This window comes from Rhopalosiphum padi, chromosome 3 (genome assembly GCF_020882245.1).
Source record: "Rhopalosiphum padi isolate XX-2018 chromosome 3, ASM2088224v1, whole genome shotgun sequence".
Classification (NCBI taxonomy): Eukaryota; Metazoa; Arthropoda; class Insecta; order Hemiptera; family Aphididae; genus Rhopalosiphum; species Rhopalosiphum padi.
Genome location: NC_083599.1, coordinates 5,114,576 through 5,128,078, shown reverse-complemented (window position 1 = coordinate 5,128,078; position 13,503 = coordinate 5,114,576). Strand labels below are relative to the sequence as shown.

The 13,503-nt window shown below is 25.9% G+C and overlaps 1 protein-coding gene across 12 annotated transcripts in view; it reads right to left on the bottom strand.

Annotated features, from left to right (window-relative positions):
* Nucleotides 1-308: 308 nt before the first annotated feature.
* The window catches only part of LOC132923779 (histone deacetylase 4), a 53,205-nt gene continuing 40,010 nt past the window's right edge, over nucleotides 309-13,503 (bottom strand). For 9 of the 12 annotated variants that reach the window (XM_060987744.1, XM_060987749.1, XM_060987745.1 and 6 more), the window contains 17 exons: nucleotides 13,030-13,143; nucleotides 12,821-12,933; nucleotides 12,620-12,751; nucleotides 5,044-5,167; nucleotides 4,616-4,899; nucleotides 4,457-4,552; nucleotides 4,268-4,388; nucleotides 4,026-4,200; nucleotides 3,731-3,960; nucleotides 3,483-3,665; nucleotides 3,248-3,411; nucleotides 3,060-3,179; nucleotides 2,873-2,995; nucleotides 2,674-2,814; nucleotides 2,424-2,594; nucleotides 2,214-2,344; nucleotides 309-2,078 (listed from right to left, as the gene is read on the bottom strand). In XM_060987744.1, the coding sequence (XP_060843727.1) occupies nucleotides 2,024-2,078; nucleotides 2,214-2,344; nucleotides 2,424-2,594; nucleotides 2,674-2,814; nucleotides 2,873-2,995; nucleotides 3,060-3,179; nucleotides 3,248-3,411; nucleotides 3,483-3,665; nucleotides 3,731-3,960; nucleotides 4,026-4,200; nucleotides 4,268-4,388; nucleotides 4,457-4,552; nucleotides 4,616-4,899; nucleotides 5,044-5,167; nucleotides 12,620-12,751; nucleotides 12,821-12,933; nucleotides 13,030-13,143 (2,477 nt within the window). In that variant the 3' untranslated portion in view covers nucleotides 309-2,023. The remainder of the gene's footprint in view (nucleotides 2,079-2,213; nucleotides 2,345-2,423; nucleotides 2,595-2,673; nucleotides 2,815-2,872; nucleotides 2,996-3,059; nucleotides 3,180-3,247; nucleotides 3,412-3,482; nucleotides 3,666-3,730; nucleotides 3,961-4,025; nucleotides 4,201-4,267; nucleotides 4,389-4,456; nucleotides 4,553-4,615; nucleotides 4,900-5,043; nucleotides 5,168-12,619; nucleotides 12,752-12,820; nucleotides 12,934-13,029; nucleotides 13,144-13,503) is intronic. The other 3 variants (XM_060987747.1, XM_060987748.1, XM_060987755.1) reach the window with 3 other exon arrangements.

The following is a 13,503-nucleotide window of genomic DNA, read 5'->3' as shown; positions in this document are numbered from 1 at the left end:
TAATGATTGTAATATTAAACTTAAATTTAATAGGAATAACAGTTATCATATTAAAAAAAAAAAAATGATTCTGAATAGATTAAATAAAATCACACATGCAATTTTGAAAAATTTGAATGCAAACATTCAAGAAAAAAAAATTAAAAGATTGGTCTATCAAAAAAAAAAGTTTAGATTTCAGATTTGATTTATAAAAATTATTCCTTACGTATTGCAGAACACTATCTGACCAAGGAATTGGTAAAAAATGTAATTAGTACATAGTACATATTATTTGTCAAGGGTTTAGAATTAAATTTTAATACAAATTCAATTTAAACTAAATAGCCATATAATCCATTTCACGAAGAATAACCAAATGAAAAACATAAAAGTCAGGATAATTATTACATTAGAAAAAAAATAAACATTTACTTCAATTGGACAAATATGAATTTTTACATAATGCAATACCATTTTCTTAAACAGTAACAAAAGAAAGAATACAACAAAAGTTAACAATTAAAATAAGCACTGTATATATAATTATAAAACAAACTCATAACCACTACACACAACTGTAGAAAATGCAAGGTGATCTGCTAAACGAGAATATTATTCTTAAAATATACATCAATATTTAGTATTAATAAAATAAAGCATTTATTAATTGACATAATATTCTTTTAATCATTATGTAAAAAATTATAAATTAAATGAATATTTTTGTGATTTTAAAATTAATTTTCATCTTGCACTCGCTCTATAATAATAATTATGTATATTATGGATTAATTAAACCTAAATCGGCAACATTAGCTTTATACATTGAAGGCTATACAATGAATTTATGAATACAAATCAACCAAATTTCATTTTTTTTTTTAGAAGAAGAATACTAACTCTACTATGTTTACTATTAAAATAATAAACAATACAAGGAACAAGAAAGTAATCTTATACAACATGTTGCCCATTTAGGTATATTTAATCTATACTAAGTTTAAAGTAAAAACAAAATATTATCACATCAATTTTAAATTTTTATCCTCATAATAAACTTACATATCTATATGAATTATACATCAAATATTTAAACAAGGTTCTCAAACTATTATAATACTATTTTCAACAGGCCACGAGAAAGGCGTTCACAGAAACATTATATATATATATATATATAACAAATACTAAAACATTAATTCCCATAAATATTCTGTAATATCAACAAAAATTTTAATCTTAAACATTGAAACATCTCGAGCCAATTTTGTTTATAAAATAGACTAAATAATTATAACGAAAGTAATAATAATAAAATAATAATGATAATGATGATAAATTGATAAACAATAACTATAATCATATGAATATATATTATAAACGACTAGTAAACATATAACTCCAACACAATATTCATTAATATTTATTATTTACATAAATAGAAAGGGCAAAACATTAGTTATGTTCAAATCTGTGTCCAGAATTAAAATCCGGTCAAACAAAAAAAAAAAATTAACAATTATCAGTTATCACAACACTTAATATATATATATACCAATTTGTGTTTAAATAATAAAATAAGATTAATATAGATATTTAAAACAATAACAAACTAAAAATATATATATTTTACACAATATTTTACTTTACGTTATGACGCAGGTAACATAATTTTTGGAATAATTTTATATGTTAAGAATTATTATTTGGAATGTTTTATTTAAATAAATAAATATATTATAAATATACATATACATATGGGGAAGGGATAATGAAAATATTAAAAAAAAATTGTTCATTAGATAACCAAATAATTGCGCCAATTATTCAAGGATCTAAATAGTAATTAAACTCGTATACTTCTATTTTTAATGTAACATACACAATACAACTTTCAAAGTCCCAATATAGGAGACTTCTTTTTTTGGTTGTTGAAAGGATAGATTATACACACAATGTGAAATTTGGCAATGAAACAATATAGTATAATAGAAAGAGCAATTAATTAGCTCAAAATGAATTACACACATGGTTAGGTTATCTATTTATCATCCTCACAGTCTTCTTCCATCGGCTCTTCACTAGGATCTGAACTTCTAAGACAAATTAATTTACAACACGTATTTATTGAATTCTTTCAGTTTTTGCAATGATTATTCAAGGTATTTTAATGTATGTTCACCCCCCCCCCCCTGGACACTAAAAAAGTAAAGTTCTAATAAAGTGCTTACTGTATTCTGTGTCTGGTCATTGATAACGAGGCCATGGCACTAACTGTTTCATTTTCTTCACATAGGGTAGCTTCCACAGCACTGCATGATACTGTATGTGCTAGTTTTTTTAATACAGGCCAGTGGGGTAACTTAATAAATAAAAAAAGTTGCATAAATTATATAAATAAGAAGACTGACTTTAATTTTAATAAGATTTATTTTAACTACCTGAATTGCGATGGTCTTTTGCAATGTTTTTATAGCATTTTGACAAGGGGTGCGATGAAGCTCAGACTGCACAATTGGTGTTACTTCATCTTCAAGCAGTGCACGTACACATTCTTCTGCACTGTCACATATAGCTGTTAGATCATATCCTCCTTCTAATGATAAAATTACCTACACAAAATGTTATTAATTAATTAAAAATATTGACTAATTAATTAATTTAAGGGAAAATTAATAAATAAAAAAATACCTTCCCATCTGCAATTTGCATTAGTTGTTGTGTCATGTAAGCAAAACAAGCAGGGGTAACATTATATCCACCCAATGGAGCTGGATGACCTGAGGCTGCGTCAAAACCTGCTGATACCAATATGATTTCTGGAGCATAATCCTGAAATGTAAAATAATGATACAATTATAGTTAAAGATCAGAAGACATTATTCCTTACTCGAGCAATAGGCATAACAACTGTTCGAAAAGCTGCTAAATATTCAGCATCACCAAGTGGAGGTTGGAGTCCACCACTCCATGCTATATTCACATTGTATCCTAGACCACTGCCAGCTCCACACTAAAATATATAAATAGTATAAAATGTAAGTATAACATTTACAAAACATTTTTAAAATACTTACCTCACCAGGTGCACCGGTTCCTGGAAAGAAGTTACCTTCATCATGCCGATGAATGGATAGATATAAAACACTTCTATCATTATAGAAAATTTGTTGTGTACCGTTACCGTGGTGAACATCCTATAACAATACATTACAAAAAATAGTATAAAAGATATTTGTTCAATAAATAAATATATTCAACATACCCAATCAACAACAAGTATACGTCGTACAGCTTGCCTTTGTTGTAACAGACGACAAGCAACAGCAATTGAATTAAAAAAACAAAATCCCATAGCTTGATTAGCTTCAGCGTGATGGCCAGGTGGACGAACAATAGCAAAACCATTTTTTACATCACCCAAGGCAGCTATTTACAAAATTGTAAGATACATTTTCATTAATTAAAATAAAAAGTTTTCAAATAAAAATTTGTATTACCTTTAAATGCCAAATCAATAACACAGCCAACAGCCATTCGAGCAGCTGGAGCTGTATGCAATTCATTCCATGTAGTATCAGAATCCACACCTAATCCACCACAAGGCAATCGTACCAATGCTTTCACAGGCAATTCAGCTAATTTAGAACTATCCATTTTTTGACGACTCGCAAGGTTTGTACCTAATAAAACAATATAAATAAATATTAAATAACTAGTTAAATAAAATAGGTTTTACAAAACTAACCAAATAAAAGAGTGTGTGGTTCGGTGTGGCATGTTTGTAATTCTTCAATTGTAGCTTTGCGTGGTCTTAATCTATAACACCGTCTAGCTAATCCTGTTTCAATCAGTCGAGCCCAAACACTTTGAAGCCGTCCACTATGTTCTGGATGTATAGCATTGTTGCCACATTTGCAAGCATGTTTCAACATCAAACTATCAAATGCTAGTCCAGTAGTAGGTCGGTGTGGACTTCTAGATGTAAAAAAAAATTAATATTTAACATAGCAATAAAAATGTATTTATTTGAAGGCACTCACCCTGATAGTTTAGTGCCAGAAGAATTAAGGCTAGTAGATGAAAGGTATGGTGATGATGATGATGTTGATGTGTCAGAGTTAATGCCTCCTGTACTTATGGTTGCATCTAAAGGACTGGAATATGTTCTAACTAAAGGAAGAGTAACATGTGTATTTCGATTTGCAAAAAGTGAAACTGTAAAATAAAACAAAATGTTTAGTCAAAAATATATAAATACATTATTATACACGAATTAACACACTATCATTGGATTGAGAGGTTTGTCGCATCATTAGGTCACGCTGTTGTTGTAAAAATGTCTGACTTTTATTTTTCAAACCATTATCTGTTGATGTTCTTGGACCACCAGTCAAATCAATCACCTATATTTATAAATACATTATGTTATCCGTAGATTTAACTTTGTACATAATCTATTATGTTTACAAACCTTTGCATTATCTTCTTGGTCTTCATTTATTAAACTACTGTTATTAGCCAAATGTGCTCTACTTCCAGCTCGAGTTAAAACTGTATTACGAATTTGCTAAAAAATTAAAAAAATATTAATAAACAAAAATATTTTCTTCAAAATTTAAAAAAATTGTACTTGTTTCAAATAGTGTGAGTTAAGTTGTTGAAGTGGTAATTCATAATCTTCATAATGAACACTAAGTTGTTGACCTGGTACAGTGCTATTCAACATTGGATGTCCTAGAGGTAGTGGTGCTGATTGTGTACGACCCAGTGGTCTGTGTCCAGCTTTATTCAATCTAGCATGTGCCACTTGAGTGTCAGTAATAGGCGCAGGATGAAATGTTGGAGTAGTAGTAGTTTGTCTGGATTCAAGACTTCGCATTTGTTTTTGAATGAAACTTTGAGATGTATCCAGTACTATATAATCAATACGAATTTTAAATATGCACTATAAAATATATTTAAATACCCAATAAATTTAATAAAATGTTATTTAGGTACTCGATATATTTTTTTTAATTTTAAAGTTCTAAAATATCAGTATGATAAATTAATAATTACTTGGAAGCGTAGGATAATATGGCAATGTACTTGATAACATTTGACCAGTGAGCGGTGCACCTAATCTTGCAGTAAATGCGGCACGGACTTCAGCTTCCGAAACAGATGACAATTTTGATCCGTCCTAAAATATATCAAATTAAGATTGAAAATTGGAAATACACAATATATTTATACATAATAAATATTATAATTTTATAAAGCTGAAGTAAAGCAAGGTTGTATAAATAATTACTAAACATTTAAATAGCCCATGATTGGTCTATTCAATTTTAGTTAACCATTAAATAAACACAATATTAAAGACCTTATTTGTTTAAAACAAAATATAATAATTTTAAAGATCAGAATTCTTTTTTATCACATAATATTTGTCTAAAAAAAAAAAAAATGATTAAATAAAGTATTTATGGAGAGTAGAGTACTGGAGTGTAAGTTTTTGCCCTTTTGTACTATGATAAGTTATTTTAAACAGAGACCTATTGTTTTTAATATTGAGTATATTTATTATCTTATAAGAAATAGCCTGACCTAACCTCTTTAGAATGCTCAGAATGTATTGAAACATCATATAAAAAAAAAAAATTAATCAATATACCTTATAAATATTTAAAAACCTAAGTATATAAGTCTTGTACATGTATATGTAATTTTAAATTAAAGTAATATACAAAATATTATGATTCACTTTATTTATTCTTATATAGTCCAACTCGCCTTAACATAATATAATGCATATTTAATTCCTTCATGATTTTATATGTATACACATTAGATTAGAGATTAGGTTAAAATACAAATGAATAATTTAAAAAATACATTTTAATTTCTTGATCAAAACCATAAATGTTTTATATTTAATATTTTAACCTAAAATTAATGTGCTATTTGAATTATTTTAGTTATTTGTAATATCCTTCAAAACAATCAAAACTTAAAATAAAAATTATACTTCTTAAAAAGTTTTTCTACTATTGTGACAAATATTTTAATCAACACTTAGGTTATTTGAAACTATTTTCCCAACAAAGTGATAATAAGTAAACAAATTAAAATCACAAGAATTTAGAATAGTTTTATAAAAATTTAATTTACTTATAATTTATCAGTTTTTAGTACTTAAAACTCAATTAAAAATAAACAATATAAAATTTAAAATAAATAATTTACGAGTCAATGAAGTAATTGTTTTAATTAAAAATTAACAATTGTTTCAGGTTGATGTTGTATTTACATGAAATATGTTTCATGTAACACCAATGTACTTACCCGATCCGTTAATTTTGAAAGACACCAAATAAACTTGATGTAATAAAGTGAAAGATTGAAACATAAAATCGGGAAAACAAGTGTTTTATTAAAGAGTAGACAATATAATAATCAGTATATTGTATTTTATTATCACATGATTCACATGTAGCGGTAAAAAAATAATTACAGTCTGTTAACAAATAAAAAATTATTTATCAAAAGATTCGATTGAGTATGAGTATAACACTCAGGATATCAGGATATCCTTAATTTATATATATATGTATATATTTATTATATTTAGTGTAATTTCTAGAAGTAGCACCACCAAATGTTATTTTATTATGTATGTATTTAATATGGATGTATAATAATTATGTTATTATGTAACATAGAACACATTTATTAATATTTTTTTCAAATAGAACCCTTTACCGCAGTGTTTCCCAACCTTTTTACCACCACGGACCACTTCCACAATATTTTATAGGTCGCGGACCACCTCAATTTTACACAAACTAGGAAGACCTTTTTTTTTTTTTTTGCTCATTAACAAGAATACACAAAATTTATTATTATTATTATTAGTATAATTTATTACTCTGATACCTACACACTTATAAAAGTGGAAAATACTTATCGGTCGTCGGCAGAAACAACGATAAGATAACCGTATATTACGGTAAAATAAAATATTTTTCGCTGTTCAAAAAAAAAAAAATAATTTTTAATAGAAAACTAAGAAAGGTACCGCGGACCACCTATGACTGGCCCACGGACCACCGGTTGGGAAACACTGCTTTACCGTAAAGAAAAATATTTTTTATTTACATTATATATTTGTGATTAATAAATAAAAATAAATTTATTTAAATATTTTACTTGAATTAAGTTATTTTTACATTGAATTTTGAACATTTGGTATGTTAAGTCATATTTTCAACATAAACACAATTTATTTATTCAGGTTTGATACATTTAAATGTCATCAAGAATAGTTGTTAGTAGACATGAATATATTGATAATCCTCATTCTTCAAAATATTATTTAACATTAATCTTTTTTATAGAATGGCTGATTTACTATCACATCATCTATTATGAGTATACAAGATAATTTATTTAAATATCCACATCTTTTCAAAAAGTTTATAAATTTTTTAAGTAGTATATCGTTATATAAAATCGAATTTCGAACGAGTAGTTAATTAATAATTAGTGTATAGTAAATACTTATAACCACGGTATATTATATATATATATATATATATTAATACTATTAATATTAAAGATGATATACCGTGCTTATAACTAATTAATTACTCATTCCAAATTTTATTATAATGTATCGATGTATTTATAAAAATATTTTGATACGAAACATAAAATTAAAAATATCTGTTGTTTTTCAATGACTTCAAATTATATGAAAAATAATGTTTTTAAGAGAGTTAAAACATTTCGAATTAATGAGTATAAACACTTCTAAAGGATTACCGTGTAAACATATTAGAATATCTGTATATGATTATAAAAATGTTATCTCTATAAATGACCTATGGTCGTGTATGCGTGTGTGTTTTTCTATGGTAAATTTAGATATTGTTTAATTTATGATGAGTAAATAATGAGATATCGAGATTGAGTATGTCAAAACTTAAAAATGATGACCTATTCTGATGATAAAATATGTTTTTATTACATTTACACGAATGGTTTTATGTCGAATTCTTGATCTAATGAAGTTAATTCACATGAAATAATTTCAATGATATAATTCTTTTTTTTTTTTTTAATGTACAGACTACTCAAAATTAAATGTGTATAGTTAAATGTTTTTGAACAATTTTATGATATGTAATTATACTTGAAAGGATTTTATTAAGTTATGAGTATGTAAAATAATACAATATTACAAAATAGAATTACTATCACAGAAAAGTCGAAATATTATTATAACAGTCAATGAACAAACACGAAACACAGATAATGTTTGAACTTGAAGTTTGATAATAGATCAATACACTGTAATATTAAAGCTAACAACATAATATTTGGGTCTGATGAACTTTAATTTACCATGTGTAAGTGCGTCAGAGAGAAAACAAATAGTACGCTGACATCCTCTTAACTGTTTAAATATTCGGAGAGCGGAAATAGCAATAGATTAAAAGATATTTATAAATTATGACGTTGTTTTAATCATAAAAATATAAAATATTAAGTACAACATGATTAAATTTATTAAAGAGAAATTGATATGTATAATTTATAATTAAAATAAATATAACTATCTATTTATTAGTCAACGGGGTTTTTTTTTAACATTATTCAGTCATAATTTATGCTTTAACAACTTTTAAGATTATTAACATAGACATAATACGTATAATATTATAAATGCATTATATAAAAATAGCCAAGTCTAGACCAGACAAAGAATTAACATACGAAAATAAAATTGTTTTAACTACTAACACTAAAGTTATTACTAATTTACTACTTGTTTAAAATTCAATTTATATACGTCGGATAATTAAAAAAAGAATTAACTTAGAAATATGAAATATATGATTCAAAAAAGTAAATATTTTTTAATAATTTTAATTTGATAAAAAAAACTGACGTTTCTCAAAATATTGAGCGTCTTAAGTTAAAAAAATCATTCCGAATATATGATAAGTATTTTCTTTATTTTAATGGCGTTTTATTTTACCAGAATTCTGTTATTTTTTAATGTACAAAGCATTAACCAAATAGTATAACGGAGAAAGATTTATCAACAAAACATAAAAAAAATTAGTGATTTTCAAATGTTAAAAAACAAAATATATAATAATAATCGTCAAAATTATTACAAATAAGGTATAAAAAACAAGTTTGATGCAACTTAAAACAAGTTTTTTGTAGGTCTGGTTATAAAATAGTTTAAATAATTATGCCTAAAAATGTTCAATAAAATAAGATTTTATACTATATTTTATCTTATATTTATATTTCGAAACTGTATAAATGTTTAGAAACCATATAAACCTAACCCAAGGTGACTTATAGCAAGAATAGAAATACCTTAGAATTTTACTTAGTTTGTTTAAAATAGTTCTATCTCCTAAAAAAAAAGGGTATAAATTGTATTTATTTTTATCAAATAAATATCATAAATATGTAATATTTTATACAAGTCTACAACTTTCAGTATAATTAATAATTGGTGTACCTACTAAATAATGATACTAAAATTAAGGTTTTGATCGATATTTAAAAATTATTACAAAAAACATTTAATTTATTTTTAAATTTTACTTAGCGTTAACCGTTCAATACAGCATATATTGATATGTATCAATAATGTATATATTTATCTATATTCACATTACCATTTAGAACCCAAACACCAGTTAAATTAACATATTTAATCGAAATCGTAAAATTAATAGCAATGAAATTAATTTAATAGAATATTTGAAAACACTAGGATTTTGGTACATTTATTCTAATCTAAGAATTCTTAGAGGCAAATTTAACTAAAACCAAAATTGAAGTTGACAAAATAATGATTCGTCGTATGATTATGCACGATTTTATAGACTTAATATTACTATTATATAATTTTACGATTATTTAACAATTTATAAAATAACTACCCACAGATTATTCAACTATGATAATACTTAGAATGTCTTTATGGACAATCCACTTTTCCACCACCACAAATTTCAGTTTTTATATTTTGATAACCCTTTATTATGAAAATATGTGAAGTTATTGATAATTGGCAATGATTTTTAAAATAAAAAAATAATTAGGTAATAAATTATTAAATTATTATTCGTAAAAAACATTAAATAAATACTCTTTTATTGTATAAACAGAGGATATTGTATAATGCTATTACAAGAATCAAGTCAACATTTTAAATAATTGTATTTCATAAACCTTATTAATTTTTATGGTAATACGCTATGGACTTAATAAACGTACAACGGCAGATTTTAATTAGACACTGGTGTTTTTTGTGTGCTTTAAAATTTGGTTTCACGGTATTCCTTAATTTGCAATAAACGTCAGTTGCACTTTTTCGATTAAAACATTTAACCATTGAAAAGTAGACGACAAATGTCGATAAAAATTATTTTTAAAATATGCATTATGCATGAAATAATTCACAGGCGTTTGTTGTGTGGGTAAGTTCAGAAGTACATATTTCTGTGAAATAGCCGGCAAATTTTTGTAGTCTTTCATCAATCGGACATTCGCTCATAAAGTCGCCAACGAAACAATCGTTTACGTCTTCCGGATTTAAAAAATAATAAGCCAATTGTATTATGTAACCATTTAACCAATTCCAGATGACTCATTTTTTAATATACTCGATAAGATGATTTCTTGTATTTTACGGTACCAAGATTGAGTAAAATGAAACCGATATCCTGAAATATAGGTTTGCGGTCACATTTCAGAAACTGCATTATTATAGCCTTTTTAAAGTCAACAGTTACTTAAGGGGGAGAAAAAATTTACTCCAAGTCTTTGCGTTTTTTTGGTAATAACTAATAAGCAACAAATTAATGGAACGTAATATCTAGTAACCATTTAAATATCTATGAAATGCAAAAAATTGTAAAAAAAAACCATCAACTATTGATAAAAATCTAAGACTTGTTTCACATGGAAATATTACTATGTTTTATTTTTCGTCACTACACATTAATCAATAAAAAGTTTTCATTTTATTTGGTTTTTATGACAATTAAATTAAGTATTTTATGATTTTATGAGCAATAACCAACAACTATATTAGTAGAATTTTGACGCATTATTTTGCGTCGTTTTTCTTAGAATTTCTGCTGAGTCTATTTATATCCGAAATAGTAACATCTGATGAATTATTATTTTTGCGTGATTTCAGTTAAAATAATTTTTTTTGGTCTTGTACGTACTTACATGTTCAATAGCTTTTCTTTTATATACATTTAATAATTTTAATACTTTCATTTGTATAGACTTTTTTTGTACAGTTATTAGTTGTACACCGCCAATGAATGAATTCTTTATTACACAAACCAATTCGAAATTTAAAATTATTTAAAATCAACTGCTTTTTACCACGATTACTCTCAATTATATTTTCCATTGTGTTGAATGTGTACTCTTTTTTCACGAATTTCAACACAAATTAAAATATAATAGGTATCCGTAAAATCAATAAAAGATCAAACTGTGTGGTAAAACTTTAATTTAATTGTCAATTACCGCATGTATTGCGAACGCAAACTTTCTTCTCTTTTATATTAAAGGAGAAAAGGCATGATTGCGAACATATTATCTAGCTAGGTACGTGATCTACAATATAAGATTTCAATTATTCTTACAACCAGGGATTACCAAAATATAAAAACTGAAATTTGTGGTGGTGTAAAACGGCGACGCCAGTCAATACCTACGGTATGTTAATAATATTATATTACATACATATTTACATTTAATCGCTGCGGATCGTGCCCGAATGTGTTGTCTCTAGATTACCAATGAGACAACAGAACATTTGCGTTTAGCAGTTTATGTGTGGTTAGGTTAGCTTAAAAATTAGATTGAACTTATTGTCAAACTTTAAGTCTAAAGATAAAGACATTATTATGTGTTCTATACTTGATAGTTATTTATAATATCTAATGTTCGAGTACTACGAACTTTTATGTTTTATTATTTTAAAATATCGAAAGAACACAAATAATTTATATTATAAATTTGACAATAATTTAATTTAATCAAATATTTAAGCTAACAACACACAATTGAAATTGCTTAACGTAAAAACTGATATGTTATGCGTTAGTAAGACTGAGACAACACATTATAAGAAACAATCGATTTTTATAATATGTTTTATTACTTATTAGGTGATTATGTTTAAACGTTTTGAATAAAAATGTTGTATTATATAAGAGAGGCTTAACCTAAACAAATAATTATCTTGGAGCAGTTAAAACTATTTTAGGGTTTGTGAAGGTTTATTAATTTATAATAATAATAAATTTAATCAAGATGATTATCTTTTTTTCTAAAAATGTTTTTTTTTCTATTTGTTAGTTAGCCAGTGCAGTGTACCTAATATTATAATATATAGTATAAAATATATAAAACATGATATGTAATATATCATGTAAGTTAACAACTTAATATTAGTATGTTAAATAACCAATCGTGTTTTTTACGACTCACACCTAACTAATTTATTTTTATTTTTCAGGCGTGAGTTAACTCAATTTATAATAATGGTTAGATTATATTTATAAATATTTAATTGTACTAAAATATTAATTACCGAATTAGATGGTGGTCGACCTAGTGATATATTAGGCATCGAAGGACTTGTATATAATGCAGATATATCAGCAACACTACTGCTTTGGTCTGATTTATTATTAGACATATGGCCAAATGAAATTTCTCCTTCCTTAAAAAATAAAAAATAAAATACGTAAAATCTTAATTAACTAATTCTTATGGAAAATGTGTATTTTACTTCTTTTATTGGAGTAGTGGCTCCAGTTGAAGGCGAGTTTCGACAATTTGATATGAGTATAGGAGGTGAATTAGGTCCAGAACCGGGGGTGCTACCCGAAGGCGACGTCTCTACTGAAAAATAAAAACAGGAGTGTAAAATTTACGATGGAATATTATGAGGTTAGTATTGAAAGGGAAAAATATTTTATTAGTAAAATGGTACGGTACTTGCGAGCTTAGACACTCTGCTGCCGGATCTTTCTTTGGGCCGTGCGATTGGATTGTTACGTCGGTCGAACATGCGCTGTTTCAATCTGATTTTGAGCAAATTCGGTTCGGACGCTGCATGCAATAACATTTTCAACACACACAAGGAACAAAAAAAACACACTTAAGTTAGGAAAGTGGTCAGTGGATAAAAAGAAAACAAACGTTATGTTAAAAACTAAAGTAATTAAAAGGCATAATAAGTTTGTTATTATCTATTTACGTTGTCATCATTATAGGTTAACATAACAAATTATTTAGATGGTTAAAAAAACAACTCATTTTAAAAATATTTTTAGATGACACCACACTTCAATAAATTATTTGTTTCATATACAAAAGACTCGGGCAACAGTCATAGTTGGGAACCAAATTTACGAGTACATGACACTATACAGATAACAATATTTTCTATTCAATGACATAGTTTTATTT